Source organism: Canis lupus, chromosome 20, assembly GCF_003254725.2.
Source record: "Canis lupus dingo isolate Sandy chromosome 20, ASM325472v2, whole genome shotgun sequence".
Taxonomy (NCBI): Eukaryota; Metazoa; Chordata; class Mammalia; order Carnivora; family Canidae; genus Canis; species Canis lupus.
In genome coordinates this window covers 37896482-37914388 of record NC_064262.1, presented here as the reverse complement: position 1 = coordinate 37914388, position 17907 = coordinate 37896482, and the positions used below count along the sequence as shown (strand labels likewise).

Sequence of the window (17907 nt, the reverse complement as noted above, 5' to 3'; positions counted from 1 at the left end):
ACTAGGTGCCTTGCCCAAGCAGCCCATCAAACAGGGAACCTCCAGGATTGTGCAGGGGAGGGAGGGTCAGGATGTCTCAAAAACAAAAACAAAACAAAACAAAACAAAAACCCAGGCCATTCTATCGGACTCCCCAAAGCACAAGACAAAAATCCTTAGCCTTGCTGAGTTAGGTCCAGCAGAGTTACAACCTGGATATTTCACAAATTCAAATGTCAGAGGCCCAAACCGGCAGGGCTGGGTGGGCCTGCCCCCGCCTGCATCCCACTGCATGCATGTTCTATCCTTGGAGCCCAGCAGCCCCCGGTGAGTCACAGGAACCTGAACGTGACATCACAGCATTGCTGTGGCCAGCCTGAAGCACGGGTGCCATAAAAAAACATAGTTGGAGCAGGAATTTCATGGTTTGGTATTTTTAAAAAGCAGCAAGATGTGAAACTGGAGTCGAAAATAACTCTGCTGTGGGCTTCTGAGGCAAAACCACCCAGCCATTTGTTGGGCCCAGGGCCCTGGCTGTGGCCTCTCCAGCTCCTGGGTACTGACTGTGCCTCAGCACCCCACCCCTTGCCCCTGAGGAAGGCCTAGGGACTCTGCAACTCCCAGCACCACCCGAACCTCAGTCACTCAGGAGGCGCAAAGGAAGCAAAGGGAGCCAATGCGCAGGAGGTGAGCTCATGCAGTTAGGCTAGTTGTGGAAAGTAGCCTCTCCTGGCTCACTGGTGAATGTTCCAGCATCTGTGAAAGGGACCCCTAGACCATCTGATGCACCCCCAGAAGAACATGAGAGGAAAGGTCAGGGCCTCTGTCTGGATACATGTCGAATGCCCATCACCAAGGAGTCAGGCCTGGCAGCCATGGGGCCCACACTGGAGTCCTTCCTCAAGGGGAGGGGAGATATGAAAGCAACTCATGGAAAGAAGACCCTACAGGAAATCCCAGCCCCAGGTGGGGTGCTGACCTCTTCTGCCTACCCCATGGGATGGGCACATGGGCAGTGCATAAAGGCTCTCCTCCTCTACAGGAGGAAACCAAGGTTTTCTCAGACCCACACAGACAGAAGCGCAGCTGGGGTTTTTATTCTGGACCTCATAGGCCTCTAAGGTTAAGTGAATTTTCTCAGGAAGAGAAGACGTGGGGCAGGCCCAGAAGGTCAGTGACTTGTGGTAGCCATAGAATAGGTATACATTCTCTAAAGTGTGTGTGAAGACAGCGTCACAAGAGGAAGGGAGGTATCCACTCATGACCTCAGCCCCAGTATTGCTGAGAATTCCCATGCTGGGTTTTAAGGAGCAAAAAGTCTCCAAAGAAAAACCTAAACTCAAGGCGCCTGGGTGGCTCAGTCAGTTAAGCATCTACCTTGGGCTCAGGTCATGATCTCAGGGTCCTGGGATTGAGCTCTGCAGGGAGCCTACTCCTCCCTCCCCCTCTGCCCTTCCCCCTGTTTTTGTGGTTTCTCTCAAATAAATAAAATCTTTTAAAAAAAGAAAAAAAGAAAAATCTAAACTCCACTGTTAGCAAACACATTTTCCCCAAAAACCATTATGATAACTAGATTCAAAGAATAGCTATAGGGGCAAGCCCGTGTGGCTCAGCGATTTAGTGCCACCTTCAGCCCAGGGTGTGATCCTGGAGACCCGGGATCAAGTCCCACGTCGGGCTCCCTGCATGGAGCCTGCTTCTCCTTCTGCCTGTGTCTCTGCCTCTCTCTTTCTCTCTCTGTGTCTCTCATGACTAAATAAATAAAATCTTTGAAAAAAAAAAGAATAGCTATATGTCTATTGTCTATGTATTCAAAGAATAGCTATACGATAAGTATATGTCTTTGAAGAGCTTCAATCTTGGCCTGATGCCTGGGTCCAGATTCAAGGCTCCCATCTAATGGGCCCCATGACCCATCCCTGATTTTCAATAGCCCCTGTACACTCCAGTCCCCCATCGCCTCCTGGGGTCCCCCAACCTAGACCTGGGGAAAGACCTCTTCTTTCTTTCCCTCTCATCCTACTGCCTAGCCAGACCACTAGACTCTCACTGGCACCTCAAGGGCACTCCTGGGACTCAAGTCCAGCAGCTGCAGAGGCCTGTGGAATGTCCACTCCTGACACTCCTGTGTTACCTGGCCACCCTGGTACTTTCCCATACTTCACTGGGAACACATCAACTTCGTGCTGTGCTTCACGGAAGAGCTGGTGCCGGTCTAGCACATCCAGTTAACCAGGAGCTTCATAATAGTGCTCAGAGGACATAAGCTGGCTGGACTGTCCCCACTTCCCAAGGGAGGAAACTAAGGCTCTGGGAACAATGTCACATGTCCAAAGTCACCCAGGTGATGAATGATGGGGTTGGTCCTCAAATCCAGGAGGGCAGGTGTGTCCAAGCTAATGGGCAGGTGGCTCACACTGCTCCCCACGGCTGGTAGGGATATGTAAGGCCAGACAGACCCCAGCTGTTCGGAACATGGCACCCAGCTGGGATCAAGGTCCAAAGGAAAGCAGTGGAACAATCAGTGAAGCCCCACACAGAAACCTCACAGGATTAAAGAAGGTGTCTCCTACACAAAGAAGGGCCAGGGCAAAAAAAAAAAAAAAAAAAAAAAGAAGGGCCAGGGCAAGGGAGTGTACGCTCTGGCCAGGGACCTAAGGGCTACCAGACTCTGCGATCACAGAGCAAGAATATCTAGCCTTAACTTTCAGAGAGATCAAGTTTGGCTTGCAGGTGGACTCCTCGGTGAAGTCATCCCTGACTACACCAAAACTATCTAGCAAGTGAAGCTGGGGAGCCCTGGCTTATAATGCGTTGAGCTCAGGATCACCCAGGATCCTGGAGAAGTCCCAGGCTGATTGGCCCCTTGGGCTGGTCCAGGCCCAGCAGGCCATTACTCACACCCTGTCTGCACCTGCCATGATGCTAGCTCTTGGGCACCAGGTGGGAGGATGAGATGAGGGCCATGAAGGAAGGCCTTTGGAAAGATGCAGGTCTCAGATAAACAGTGGGAGGAGGAAGATGACAATGAGGACGTGATCCTCACTCTGTGGACTTCCCATCTAAAACAAGACCATAGGGAGACCTGCCAGGACAGGCCAGTCCAAAGAGCACACCCACTTGGGAGCTGGATAAAGGCCTGTGAACCTTGCAATGCATTCCAAGGTTATCTCCCCGAATGGGCACACTTTTGAAAAACAATGTATGCACTTTATAGAAAAGGCATCTCTGAAAAAATAAAACGGTACAACCCCAACTGGGGAGTCAAAGGGCTGGATTTCAGATGCTGCACATGGCCCAAGGAGCATTTGCTCCCCCGGAGTGATGGGCCTATCAGCCTGGGAGAGAAGCCATGCTGCCAGCTTGCTGGCCCCAGACACAGAGAGGGCTCAGGCAATGTAGGGAACTTGCCACCCCCACTGTGAGGGCGGAGGCATGGCTCTTCTGGGCAGGGAGACAGTGGGGAACTGGGGAGGCTGTTTCTGGTGCCGCTGTGACCCCCACCCCTGCCACCCTTGCCAGGGCCTGAACAATGGCAGGGGCGGCACATGGCACTGCTAGGCACTGTTCAAAGAGCTTCACACAAGCTAACACATCTAATCCTCACATGAGTCCTGTGAGGTGGCTACTCACTATTCTCTAGATTTGGAAACTGAGGCCCAGAGATTAAGCACCTTGCCCAAGCAAGCTGAGTCATCCCTCTTCATGGGCGTGCACTCAGCTGACCGACCTCCAGGCCTTTGCTTTGCATAGAAATGCCACTGAAGAGGACCGAGACTGGTCCTTCAGACTGGCGCAGATGGACCATGAACATCCAGAGAGGAGGACTCAATCACTGGGTCACACCAGCCTGTGGAGCAGGAAGACAGGCTCTGAGAACTGTGAGTTTCCACAACGGGGTATCCTGCTCATGTCACCCAGGGGCTGGAGGCTTTGTGACTCACTCAATAAACATCCCCAGCCACTACAGCCCCCACAGTTCTTCCTTGGAGGATGTTCTACGGGATGGAGGACTGAAGGCCCCGGAAGGCAGCTTCCCCCTGAGAAGCCTCTTTGAAGTAGACTTCCTTGAGGGGGAGGGAAGGGGCAGTGAGGGGGGTGAGACAGAGAACAGCATGATTCAGACAACTCTGAGGCAGGAGTCCATGTTAGGGTAGCTGAGACACCTCCACCCCTCCAGAGCACACAGGCACATCAGGATGGTGAGAAGCGCTCACTGAGGGGGCAGCGTGTAAGGCCAATACAGACCAAAGAGGCTCAGAGCCCGGCTAAGCAACCTACGTGGGCAGCTATACACAGCAGGGTCACCTGGCTCTTAGGCCTCTGAGGAGCCTCCAGAGAGGGGGCTGCCCACAGCCAAGCTGGTTCCAAGAGGAGTGAATGCCCAAGCCCACAGGGCATAGCTCTGGCTGTGGCTTGGACACCTCAGCTAGAGCCCCAAATCCAGAAGAGGAGGTATGTCTGGAAAACAACCAGGAACCAAGCTTAAGGACACCATGCTGGTTAGCACAAATGTACTTCTACTGCTCTGGAAATGGGCTGAGGCCTCAACTGGGGCTTCATCTGTGGAAACCAAGATTCCTCCTTAGGATGTTTCAAGTCCGTCAGGAACATTCAGGAATGCACGCTGTTTGGCAGAGCAGGTGACTGGCATCTGGTCGGGGGTGGAGTGCTGTTTGGATCTGCAAAGGGGCTGGATGGTGTGAGGTAGGACAAGGGTGCCCACAGAGCCATTGAGACCCAGGGCCAGAGGCCCAGGCCACAAGAGAGCCTTCATTATTCTCTGTGATGCCAGTTTTCTACAAAGTTACTATCACATTCAGAACTGCTAACACATAACAAAACCTCCAGTGTGCATCCCTGAAACACAGTGACAGGAAACGCTTTTAGTGCTATACTCCAATGAAGTGATCCAATGAAGCGATCCAATGAAGCTATTTTTAACCATCTTCTCAGACTTAATTTCCAATTTTATCCTATAAAGTTCTAATTGATTCCACCTCCCCTGATCTCTCACTTGACAAGGCTGTGAAGAACATGAGGCAGGCTCGGCAGTTTCTGATGCATCTGAGGTGGGGGATATGCACGTTGCTCCTACTTCTCTTAGCACATGCCATCTTCTCAAGGGTTAACAGGCTTTCAGAAATGTCTGATGTGCCTGCAGTTGTCCTGTACCCCTCCCCCTCCCATCCCCAGCCACCAATGTCTGACCTTTCCCTTCAAATGTCCTTTCTTCCCTGGGCCCAAGGTGTGCAGTACCAGCTGGGATGCTGTGACACTCCGTGGACCATGTGACATGACGCAGAGGAGCTTTGCTCACTTGGCTCCAGATCCAGAGACAGAGAAATGATGCCATGCCGTTTCAGCTCTGTTTCTGTAAGAGACTCAAGGGTCCTTTGCAGTCCTCTCATACCCTTGGTCTACCCATGAGCTGTCACAGAAGAAGGTGGTCTACACCCACAGCCCAGGTGTGGAAGGGGCCTGATACCCTTTACATCCTGGCCTGCCCCCCGCTCCCCCACATGCCCCATACAGCCATGCTGGGCCTTGCTCATTGCCTAGATGTGCCAGTGGCCCCCAGTCCTGCAGGCAGGCTGCTCCCTCTGCCAGGGCCACTCTCATGCCCATGGTACTGGCTGCCCCCTCTTGCCAGGGCATTCTGCTCTTAGGGAAACTGTTGCACTGTGATTCTTTCTGTATTGCAAACTGCCAAATGTACATATGCTCCAGAGGTTGGAGTCCACGCCTATCTTGCTGATGACACTGCTCACAGCAACACAGCTACCATTTACTGAGCACCTACCTAGAGCCAGGAGTAAGCCAAATACTTCCCAAAGATTCATCTCCTTTAATCCTGACCACAAACAGGACATGGAGTCCATGACCACTGCATGACCACTGCACATCACAGAAGAGCGCACCAGGGCTTGGAGAGCCGAAGGGATTTCGCCAAGGTTGCATGGAGGATAAGAGCAGTGCCAGCTCAAACCCTCAAACCCAGAGCCTGGACTCCCAGATGCATTGATTCACTGCTCACAGTTCCCTGGCATGTCCCTGGAGTGCCCACCCTGCAATGAGTGGGATGAATGGACAGTGTTTCTTTCAAAGCTCTGCTGTGGCCCAGGCCAGCCCTGGGAGGGGACACCCTACAGGATCCAGCACTGGTGATTTTGGGGACCAGTGGCTTGGCCAAGGCTCAGATGGCCCTGAGAACCAGGATCTCAGGGCAGGCACTGCAATTTCATTAATTTGGGCTGGAAAGTAGGTCCATTATGATTATGTTTTTTTAAAAATATAGCACCTGCGGCCCACCTTCAAATGGTCCAGATGCCAGGCCACGTGGGATAAACACACGTCATGGCCTACCTGGGTGAGGACGTCCAGCTGGCCCACGATGTGCTCCAGCGTGCTGGTCAGCGTCTGGGGCATGCTGATAGGGCTCCTGGAGCTGGCTCTGCACCGACTCCTGACTCCTGCCTCCTCCTGGAGGGACGGGGAAATCCACTTCTGGCTAAAGACAATGAAAAGAAAGGGAGTCCTTCAGTCCCCATTCAGTGCTTAGCGAAACACAGAGAGAATGGTCCCTCCAAAGGATGAAGTGGAAAACCACCAGCAAACTGGAGAAAATAAGTCCCAAAGACTGGGGAGAAACACGGTGGGGCAGTACTCCCACCTCCGGGCCATGCACGCCCTGCCAGGACAGAGGCCACGGGTGAGGAGTGCAACCAGAGCACTTGGCAGTAACGGCTGGAGGAGCCTGGAAGGGAGGTGCAGGCGGGTGGGTGAGTGCCCTCCGCTGGTTCCTGGAGGCCATCTGGGAGGCCAAGGCCAGGCCAGCTGCGGGCTCTTCATGCAGCCTGCACCCTCTGGTAGGCCTCTGAGAGTCTGGAGACCCTGAAGTCACCCCCTTTCCTGGTGAGCTCAATGCCAATTCCCCACCCCTAGCATGGGGATGGCCTAGAACTGGGGGGGAACGTTCAACCCTGCCCTAGTGCAGAATCCCTGGGAAAACCAGCATTGTATGTGAACATCCAGATGGCTGGTGGGAGTCAGAATCCACGGGTCAGGCACCCTGGGCTGCTGCTGCATTCCAGAATGTGAGGGATCAGTGTTCCTGCCTAAGGTGTTTCAGCTCTCAAATGCCAAAGCCAGCCTAACCTCTGCCACATGCCCCCAAAACACTCATCCACAACCACTGAGCACAAGTGATTTCCTACGGGGATTCACCTCATTCTAACATGTGACACCCCTCCCCCCCAATTCAGGCACCATTCTACATATAGATGAATGCTTCTCCTAACCTTCTCCTAACCTGAACACTGTGCATGTGTTCAGCAAGGTGGGTTCCCAGAGCCACCCGGTTCCCAAGGACACAGTTGGCAGACGCCTCAGTTTTGGTCTTGGAGCCTCCAATTCCTCTGTGGACTTGCTCCCTGTACAAATGAGGTTCACATTCTAGGCCGGCCCCAAAGTCCCGGTTACCCTTAAAGGCAGCCACACTTGGGGCTTAGGGTTTTAAACCACGACCTCACAGACAGACATTCCAAAGGTTACCACGTCACTCCCTGGCCTTGCCAGTCCTCCAGGGATCCCCACCGCCTCTGGGAGAAAACTCAAGCCCCTTGACAAGACATCCGGCTCCAGCCTACCTCCTTCCACAGCTCCCCTTCTGCTCTGCACCCTCCTGCCCAGTTCCCAAGGGCCTCCCTATCAGAAGGCCCTCATCCACCCTTCCTCTCCTCTGTCCCAGCATCCTATCCTCCACCTGCTCTGCAACCCTGAACTCATGGTCAGCAGCAGCTCTGTGTTCCCACACACCTGGGCCCGCCCCACCCCTGCCCTGCTCCTCTAGCCACTATATATCCAGGGCCAGCACACAAGTGGGATGAACCAATACCAGCCTGACCACAGGGCCCACTGCCTGTCCATGTGTCTGTGTCCCTCTCCCTATCTCCTGCCTCCACCTATCACCCCTCTCCCTTCTGAATCTGGGACATCACTGGGCTCAACACTTGCCAACTACCCATGTGCCACAGAACCAAGGCTACCTCATCCAGCCAGTAGAGTATACTGGCTGTGACTGGGGCTCTCACCTATAGGATGCCTGCACACCTGCCAGCAGCAGTCGGCTTGCATCTCTGAGTGGGCCCATCTGAGTTCACCCATCCTGGATGAACTCACAGTGGCCTAGCCCTAGGAAGATGCTCCGCCCTGGACATGCTCACCTGGGCGGGAATCAGAGTCCTTGAAAAGAATCAGCCCAGGAGAAGATTCCCAACCAGCCAAGGAGGGCAGTTTGGCACATGGTCTCTACTGCCTATTTTCCTTTATTTGGAGAGTGTCCTAGTTTCACAGATAGCAAACTTTCCAGTGCATGTCCATTTGAACCTGGGAAAACACAGGCTCTGGCGGTTAAAGAGAATTTGAATGTGAGACCCAAAGCTAGTGGAGTATTCTTGAAAACAGGAGCAGTGCCATGTGCGCAAGCCCATCGTTGGTGTGTCTGCGGTGGTGCTGCAGCCACTCTGTGAGACCTTAGTCTACCAGGGCCCAGCTCCTGTCCTCCAGGAATCAATGCACTTCCCTAAGTGTAAGCCCTGAGAGTTGTGGGGTTTTTCTACTGTTTTGTAATGCAAGTGCTTGACTTCTTGACTGCCCAGGCATCCACTTACAAGAGGCATCCACTTGCAGAGGGCTATCTTGAATAAACACGTTGCCAGCACGTTGCCAGCACGTTGCCAGCCCATGACCAGATAAAGAGCTGGGCCACCTCCCAGCTCTTTTGTTTCTGAGATCTGGGTAGATTTTGATAATTAACTATATGGCCACGTGGCTTTTCCTTCAATTCCCACTTATGTTTAAAATTCACTAGTAAAGAGTGAGCCCTTAAAATCCCTAAGTCTCTACCCTCAATCCCAAATAAAGTAGAACCCCAGGCGCTCCCTCTCTCTACCTTCTACCCTCATCTTTGCTGTGTGGCTTCACATGTGCTGTTTTATATCTAGGTCCTGTTAGCAATAAACCTTCATTTTTTTTCAAAAGTTCCCAATGGTTACTGCTCAAGGGTATCATGTAATTATAATAAGAGGTACAAAGGCCGTTCAACCACAACATTGGTTGTTGTTAACAATGACCAGCGCACAGTTTCAGACCCCAATGCTTAGGAGTCCACCCTGAAAGGAAATGTTTCAGAAGCCTTGAGCAGCCCTCACTCACCCCAGCAGCCCCCAGCCCCAGGCAGTAATGTCAGGAGACACAGCAGAGTACAGCGGTGACGGGGAGGGATTCAGACAGGCCTTGGCCAACATCCAAGCTCCAGCATGGTTGGTGAGGTGGCCCTCGGCCTCTACTTCCTCACCTGCTAGATGGGGGTGATGACTGGGCCTGCCCCTCAGAGGGCTGGGCTGTGAAAGCACCTCTCTGACATCACCAGCAGGCCTTTCTTGAGAAGCAGCTCCAGCCCCGGGCCTGATGCTTCCGAAGGACAACCACGGCCCCCCACCACCACCTTCCAGACATGCACACTCTTCTTACGGATGGTGAGTTGCCATTGCTCCCTGAGGAAAGGCCTCAGGAGGGAGGGTGGGAGCCAGGCAGCCCTCTGTCCTGACAGCCAGCATCCTCAAGGAGTGGCCAGACGGGTGCTGCCTGCTGCCTGGGAACGACGGAATGGAAATTCTGAGTGTTTCTGAAAAATGGCCCAGAAACTGACAGTGCTGAGCTGAGTCTCTGGAAGCACAGTGATGATGAGGAGTTGGGGGGGGGGTGCAGGGGAGCACCACTGACTTGCAACAGGAACCCAGCTCCAAAGGTGCACTGAGGACAGCAGCCATGTGCCAAGCCAGGGAGGCAGCCTCTGGAGGACAGGGCCGCAGGGGCTGCCACGTCCTCCTACCTACTCCAAGCTCTCATGGGCTGTGTCCATTTTACAACAAAGGAGACAGAGGCTCAGGAAGCAGGTGACCTGCCGAAGGGCCCCAGCCTCAGGCCTCACTCACAGGCCCAGGGTCCTGCCTGCCCCGGGCTATTCCTCTGGCCGCACTGGCTGGTCCTCGTCTTAGCTTCCCTAGGACATGACCCTTTTCTGCTTCCTGTCTGCTCTCAATGGTGGACATTCCAGCACTTAACACAACACCAGGCCGGCATATAAAGGTGCCTGGCAATGGCTATTGTCCCCTTGTTACCTACCATGTGCCAGTGTTATACATGTTGCTTCATTTAATTCTTATAGTGGCCCTTCAGAGCAGGCATTATTAACTTTATTTTTCACATGGGGAAGCAGGCTCAGGGAGGTTAGAGATCTTGCTCGAAGTCACCAGGAAACAAGAGCTGGGATCGGAACCCAAAGTACAGGCAGTTCCCTGACATCAGACTGCCTCTGACAGGTGACATGGCCAGCAGTTCTGCTTCCACATGCCCGACTCCTCTTACTCCTGCGTCTAACACTTTTTGCGTCACTCCCCCACCTGCCTGCCCTGGAATGCCTGCTCGGCATGGAGCTGAACACAGAGCAGGCCCTCGCACACACGGGATACCTCAGAGAGCCCAGCCCACCATGGTGACATTCCTATGTAATGAAAACTTCCAAAGGCAAAGGGCCAGTGGCCCCACCCTACACAGCATCACAGCACTCACCTGCACTCCAGCACCCTGGAGATGTGGCATTTCCCAGAGCTTGGCAAACAAGCGATAAGCAGAGATAAGGAGATGACGAACAGGACTGGGAAGGGACGCACATACAGGGCTGTGAGTAATGACAGTGACGGAACACCGGGAGCAACATGTAAGAGGGAAATGCTATCAGTGCTTTGCCCATTCAACATCAAAGGGTCCCTAAGGCCCGTGCCTGGTGGTTCACAGGGACAGTGTGCACCAGCAAAGTCACAATGACATCAGCACACACTATATACCTACAGAGCTGCACCAGGCTGACATGCTTTACTTTGGTCAAATACAAATCTCTTAACATCAAAGAGAAAAAGGCAAAAACTCAGAAAAGACAAATCTATTTGACTTCGTGGAACTCTCACTTAGGATCTGTAGGTATCCCCTCTCACCCCACCCAGCTATGGGATCCTGGGCTCTCACAGTACGTTAATCTTTTGCTTGTCTCACTCTGTTGCCACCGGCCTGTCACACGCCACCAGGAGCTCAGCACTTTCACACAGTAGAAACTGCAGAAATATCTGGCTGATCTCAGCCACTCGAACACATGGGTCACCAACCCATAAATTTACTAAAAAACAAACAACAAAACAGCTTGCAGGCCTTCCTTGTGACAAGAAATCAACCCATCTGGACTGGCTACGGTCTCACTTATACGTCATCAAGATGCAGATACGGATAACGAGCCTCTGCCTAGATGTAGAGAGTTGGGGAAAACCCCATCCTAACAAAAAAAAAAAGACCGACAACTCAAAGGAATCGTAACTTTCTTAAATCAGAGAACTGAAGTCATGAAGCAAGAAACCAGCCTGAAATCCAAGGAAAGACAGACTCTTCTACGGAAACCAAAGTGAACATTAGCTCACCTCTGGCAAAGCATAGGAGGAAGGGACACTGAGAGCCACATAAGTGAGTGAGAAGAACTGAATTAAGCCAACAAATTTCTAAAGGCTGAGTACCTCCCCAGCCCCGCCTGGGAAGGATGAAAGCTGGGGATGGAGCAGGAACACTGAGGAAAAACCCTCCTACACCCAGACCTCACCTTAAGTGAGTAAGACTCACTTACTTAACACAGTAAGACTAAACTCAGCTCAACTCCTGATAAGACTATTTACTTGTCTCTACTGTCCTAACCATGATGTATGGCATTCAATCAAAAATGATGAGACACACAAAAAGGCAAGGAAAGAAACTCCACTGTCAGAGAGAAAGCAATCAGCAGGGGCACCTGGGTGGCTCAGTGGTTGAGCATCTGCCTTTGGCTCAAGTCGTGAACCCAATGTCCTGGGATAGAGTCCTGCATTGGAATCCCTGCAGGGAGCCTGCTTCTCCCTCTGTCTATGTCTCTGCCTCTCTCTCCTCACTGTGTCTCTCATGAATAAACAAAATCTTAAAAAAAAAAAAAAAGCAATCAGCAGAATCAGACTTTGATGGTGGCACTATCAGACATAAAATGTAAAGTAACTATGACTAATATGTTAGAGGTTGTACTGGAAAGTGTGGCCAACACACATGGACAGATGGGGAATACCAGAGAGGCAGAAGTTATAAGAAAGAGTCCACGAAAATGCTAGAAACAGGAAAGGCAGTAACAGAGATGAAGAATGGCTTTGACGGACTAATTTGTAGACTCAGCTGAGCTGAGGAAATCAATGTTCTTCAATCTTGATCAATTCCTCAAACTGACACAAAAAGGGGTGGGGGCAACCAGAACAAAGCATCCATTAACTGTGAGACAATATCAGATTGTATAACACGTGTGACTGGAATCCCAGAAGGAAAAGAGAGAGAAAAGAAAACATTTTTTATAGAGCAAATTTGATGGTCATCAATTCTCTCAGCTTTTGTCTGCAAAAAAGTCTTTATTTCTCTTTCATTTTTAAGAGATGTTTTTGCTAAGTACAGAATTCTGGGTTGACAGTCTTTTTCTTTTATTTGTTTATTGATTTTATTTATTCATAAGAGACACAGAGACAGGCAGAGCCTCAGGCAGAGAGAGAAGCAGGCTCCATGCAGGGAGCCCAATGCCGGATCCGATCCTGGGACCCCAGGATAACACCCTGGGCCAAAGACAGACTCCCAACCGTTGAGCCATCCAGGCGTCCTGATAGTCTTTTTCTTTTAATACCTTAAAGACGTTATTCCAATGTTTTCTGGATTATATAGTTTCATATGAGAATTCTGTGATTCTTACCTTTTTTTTTTTTAAAGATTTTTATTTATTATGAGAGAGACAGAGAGAGTGAGAGAGAGAGAGAGAGAGAGGCGAAGACACAGGCAGAGGAGAAGCAGGCTCCATGCGGGAGCCCAACGTGGGACTTGATCCCAGGACTCCAGGATCACACCCTAGGCTGAAGGCAGGCACTAAACCGCTGAGCCACCCAGGGATCCCCTGATTCTTACCTTTGATCTGCTGCATGTAATGTCTCTTTTCTCTACCTTCAAGATTTTCTCTTAATCTTCGGTTTTTCAGAAGCTTGAATGTAATTTGTGTAGAGTTTTGTTTTATTTAGTTTGCTTGTCCCTTCTCTGAGCTTTTTGGATCTCTGGTTTGATGCCTTTCATAAATTTTCAAAAATCCTTGGCTATTATCTTTTCAATAGCACCAAAAATCATGAAATATGTTGCTATTTTCCTAAAGCTATCCTAACAGATTGTCACACTTGGTGGCTTAAAACAACAGAAATTTATTCTCTCAGAGTTTTAGAAGCCAGAAGTTCAAAATTAAGGAACCCTTCCCTCTGGAGGCTCTAAGGGAGAATCCTTTCTTTCTTGCCTCTCCCAGCTTCTGGTGGCTCCAGGATTCCATGGTTTATGACTGCATAGCTCCAGTCTCTACCTCCATCTTCACATGGCCTTTTCTGCTCTCAGTGTGTCTCTTATAAGGACACTTGTCATCGGATTTAGGGCCAATAATCTAGGATAATTTCATTTTGAGATTTATCTTAATTCTATTGGCAAAACCCCCTTTTCTCCAAATAAGATCACATTCGTAGGTTCTGGGGGTCAGGACACAGATATATTTGGTAGTAGGGGGCCACCATTCAACACACAACAAAATGCTTAGATAAAATCTAACAATATATCTGTATGTTGAAAACTGTAATACACTGATGAGTAAAAATGCAAAAAATCTTTATGTTGAAAACTACACTATACTGATGAGTAAAATCAAAGACCAATAATCAATGAATACCATGTTTGTGTACTTACTGAAGGCGCAATGTTGTTAAGATGTCAGTTCTCTGAAATAAGTTATAGAAAACAAGAAGCTGATTCCAAAATTTATATGAAAAGACAAAGCAACTAGAGAAGTCAAAACAATTTTAAAGAAAATTAGAAAATTCACATTATCTGATTTCAAGACTTAGTCTAAAGCTATAGCAATTGAAACAGTGTGGCACTGGTAAAAAGAGACATACACAAATCAATGGAACAAATACAGTCCAGAAACATACCCACAGATATCTGATCAATTAATTTTTAACAAAGGCACACAACAACTTAGTAAAGATGGTTGCTGGAATAACTGGATATCCACATGTAAAAAAATGCATTTTGGTACATACTTCACACCACATATAAAAAGAATTCAAAATGGATCACAGATCTAAATGTAAAATCTTAAACTATAATATCTACATAAACTTTTCTTCTAAAACATAAGAGAAAATGTTTATGACCTTGGATCAGGCAAAGATTTCTTAGGTATGACACCAGAAGCATGACTGTTGATAAAATGAACTTTATCAAAATTCATAACTGCTCTTTGAAAGACACTGTCAAGAAAATGAAAACACAAACTACAGACTGGGAGAAAATATTTGCAAGTCACATATCTGTTAAGGACTTGCATCCAGAATAATAAGAACTTTCAAAACTCAATGAGAGGGGCACCTGGGTGGCTCAGTCGGTTAAGCGTCTGTCTTCAGCTCAGGTCATGATCCCTGGATCTTGGGATCAAGCCCCAAGTCAGGCTGGGCTCCCTGCTCAGTGGAGAGTCTGCTTCTCCCTCTCCTTCTGCTCATCCCACTCATGCTCGCACTCGTGCACCCTCTCTCGCTCTGTGTCAAATAAATAAAATCTTTAAAAAGAGAGAAAGACAAGTACATAAAAGTTAACAGCAGCTTTATTTATAATAGCTGAAAGTTGAAAATAACCTAGATGTTCACCAACATGCAGATAGAAAAAACTTTGATATACCCCTTTGATGGAGTACTACTCAGCAATAAAAAGAAATGAACTATTGATCCATGTGACAACATGGGTGAATCTCAAAAGAATTAGGCTAAGTGAAAAACAACAGACCAAAAAGAATATGTAACTACATGATTCCATTTATATCAAATTCTGAAAAATACACACTGCTCTGTAGTGACAGAACGTGGATTAGTGGTTGCCTGAGGCTGGAGGTGGAAGGAGTAGGTTGATATAAAGAGGCAAAAAGGAATTTCTGGGATGATAGAAATATTCTGTACCTTGATCAGGGTGGTGATTAACTGTGTCTGTCCAAATTCACAGAGCAATTCACTTTTTAAAGATTTTATTTATTTGTTTGAGAGAAAGAGAACACAAGCAGGTAAAGAAGCAGAGGAGGAAGGAGAGGGAGGGGGAAAAGAATCCCAAGCAGACCCTGTGCTAAGCATGGAGCCCAATGTTGAGCTCGATCTCACAACTGAGTTAGAAGCTTAACTGAGCCACCCAGGCACCCAAGCATTACAATTTTTAAAATGGTGACTGCTGGGGCACCTGGCCAGCTCAGTCAGTAGAGCATGTGATGCTTAATCTCAGGGTCTTGAGTTTAAGCCCCATGTTGGATGTAAAGCTTACTTTAAAAAAAAAAAAAAAACGCTGAGTGAAGTCAGTCGGTGAAGGACAAACATTATATGTTCTCATTCATTTGGGGAATATAAATAATAGTGAAAGGGAATATAAGGGAAGGGAGAAGAAATGTGTGGGAAATATCAGAAAGGGAGACAGAACGTAAAGACTGCTAACTCTGGGAAACGAACTAGGGGTGGTGGAAGGGGAGAAGGGCGGGGGGTGGGAGTGAATGGGTGACGGGCACGGGGGGTTATTCTGTATGTTAGTAAATTGAACACCAAAAAAAAATAAATTAAAAAAAAAATAATAAAAAGAATAAATTAAATAAAATGGTGAATGCTACTATTTGTTATCTATATTTGTTATGTATGTATATTAATAAACCTGACGTAAAAAAAAAGATGCAGCTACAACTGAAATATCCTAAAAGCTCCACTTGCCCTCACGTGACACTGCACTTAACACGACCCATCACAGCCATGCTGCACTCTGGGTGAAAATCACTACCTCTCTATTGGACATTACCAATGGGCAAAACCCCAGTCTGAAGACCCCAGGTGAGGCTCATGAGGCCTACCACTGGTCTGGGGATTACAGTTCCCAGATGCAGAAAACCAGATTCACATTTCAGTGCAGTTCAATTCTAAAGCCACAATTTCCCTGGTCGTCAGTGGAGGTCCCCAGGCAGTGTTGCCTAGGCAGCGGCCACCCAGTCTATGGAATGTCAGGCTCCAACCACTCAGGGGTCCCTATGCAACTTGACAGTCATGAGCGAGCAAGGTCTGCACACACCTGGCCAGCAGCCAGGAATGGCTGGAGATTTACCAAAAAGATGCTGTGAGCTGATGTGACCGAATGCCCCGCTCTGCGGGGTGGAGTGGTCAATTATTAACACCTGCTCAAGGTGGAAATTTCTCCTTTTCTTTTAATCTCTAACACTGGACCTTGCCCCCGGCTCGGCCTGTTTTGGAAACTGAATCCCTGTCATAGACAGAAGCACCCAGGTCCATGGCTTGACTCTGGGCCAGAAAGGGGAGAGGAAGGTGACTTGGGTCCAAGATCTGCACTGTCTCACTGGTACCTGACTGTACAGAACTGGACGGCAGCCCAACTGGCCACTGCCCACTTAAAACAAAGTGTATCACTGTTTTTAAAGCAAGACTGAGCACAATGCTGGAAGAAACAGACACACACACCGTGATTAAATCTTTTCAACTTAATCTTTTATCCAACTGCTCACTGCATAGTCTGCTAAGTGAGGGTGCAGAGATTCATGGACACGTTTCTTACAGTCTTTGCCTCAGGCACTTTGGCTTTGACAATTTGCCTTCATGAAAAGTTAATGGGTGTCTATGTCTGCCTGCCTCTGTTTGCTAAACCTGATCCTGGCAAGGAGGGCAGAAAACTGGACAGAGCTCACTTGAGCTCATGCTCCTCTCTAGCTCTTCAAGTGGAAAAAAGGCACAGCCGTTTTCTCAAATCAGAGCTAAAAGAAACCTGGTCCTATATCCACCACACATATTTGTGGACTAGATATACAACAGCCTTGTTTGCCCTATAATTTAGAGTTCCGGCCTGGAGTCCAACAAGAGAGAAAACTTCTGGTTCTAAACATAGCCCTGAACCCAAGAGGAATTCTGGTGTCTTCAAATCATCTAATTATTCGACAATCTTGCCAATGTTCTTCCAAGCCAGCCTAAGTATGAGTGTGGACTTTGGGTACTGTGTTGGCTTTTATCTAGAGTATGAATTGCAGTGTGCCTTTGCGTGTTCCCCACAGTAAGCTTCCAAGGAAGGCAGGGTGCTAGGTCATCTGTGTGCATGGAGGGAGCCAAGAGGCTCAGGGACTCAGGGCCTGGGGCCAGCAGGGCAGCCTCTGAACACAATCAAATGCCCCATGACAATTGATCACATTTGGGTTTAGGAGCCACCCCATAACCCCAGGCTCCCACTGATGGAAACAGGACAGGGTGTCCTTTGTTTTTTTGTTTTTTAAATATTTTATTTATTTATGAGAAACAGAGAGAGAGGGAGGCAGAGACACAGGCAGAGGAAGAAGCAGGCTCCATGCAGGGAGCCCGACGTGGGACTCGATCCCGGATCCCCAGGATCACGTCCTGGGCTGAAGACGGCGCTAAACCGCTGAGCCACCCAGGCTGCCCAGGGTGTCCTTTGAACTAAGAATTGTGAAGCAGTCGAAGGATGGGTCTAAAATGGATGAGGGATTCATGTGCTGGACCCACCCAGGAGACTAGGTAACCCAGGCCACTCATCCTACAGTCTTCTCTCCTCAAGGAGCGGTCCCTTTGAGGCAGGTGGCATCCTATCACAAGTTAGTCACTCACAGACCTGCCTGGCATGTACAAACCAAGGAACACCATCTCTTCACCCAGGCTTAAGGCAAGATTGAGGCCTCTATATCCAGGCTCTAATAGCCTC

General features: G+C 49.2%; 1 protein-coding gene across 1 annotated transcript in view; it reads right to left on the bottom strand.

The window, feature by feature from the left end:
• Positions 1-17907, bottom strand: part of POC1A (POC1 centriolar protein A) — a 67197-nt gene that overhangs the window by 12422 nt on the left and 36868 nt on the right. The window contains 2 exon segments of the mRNA XM_025456066.3: positions 6346-6417; positions 6419-6490. Coding sequence (XP_025311851.1) covers positions 6346-6417; positions 6419-6490 — 144 coding nt within the window.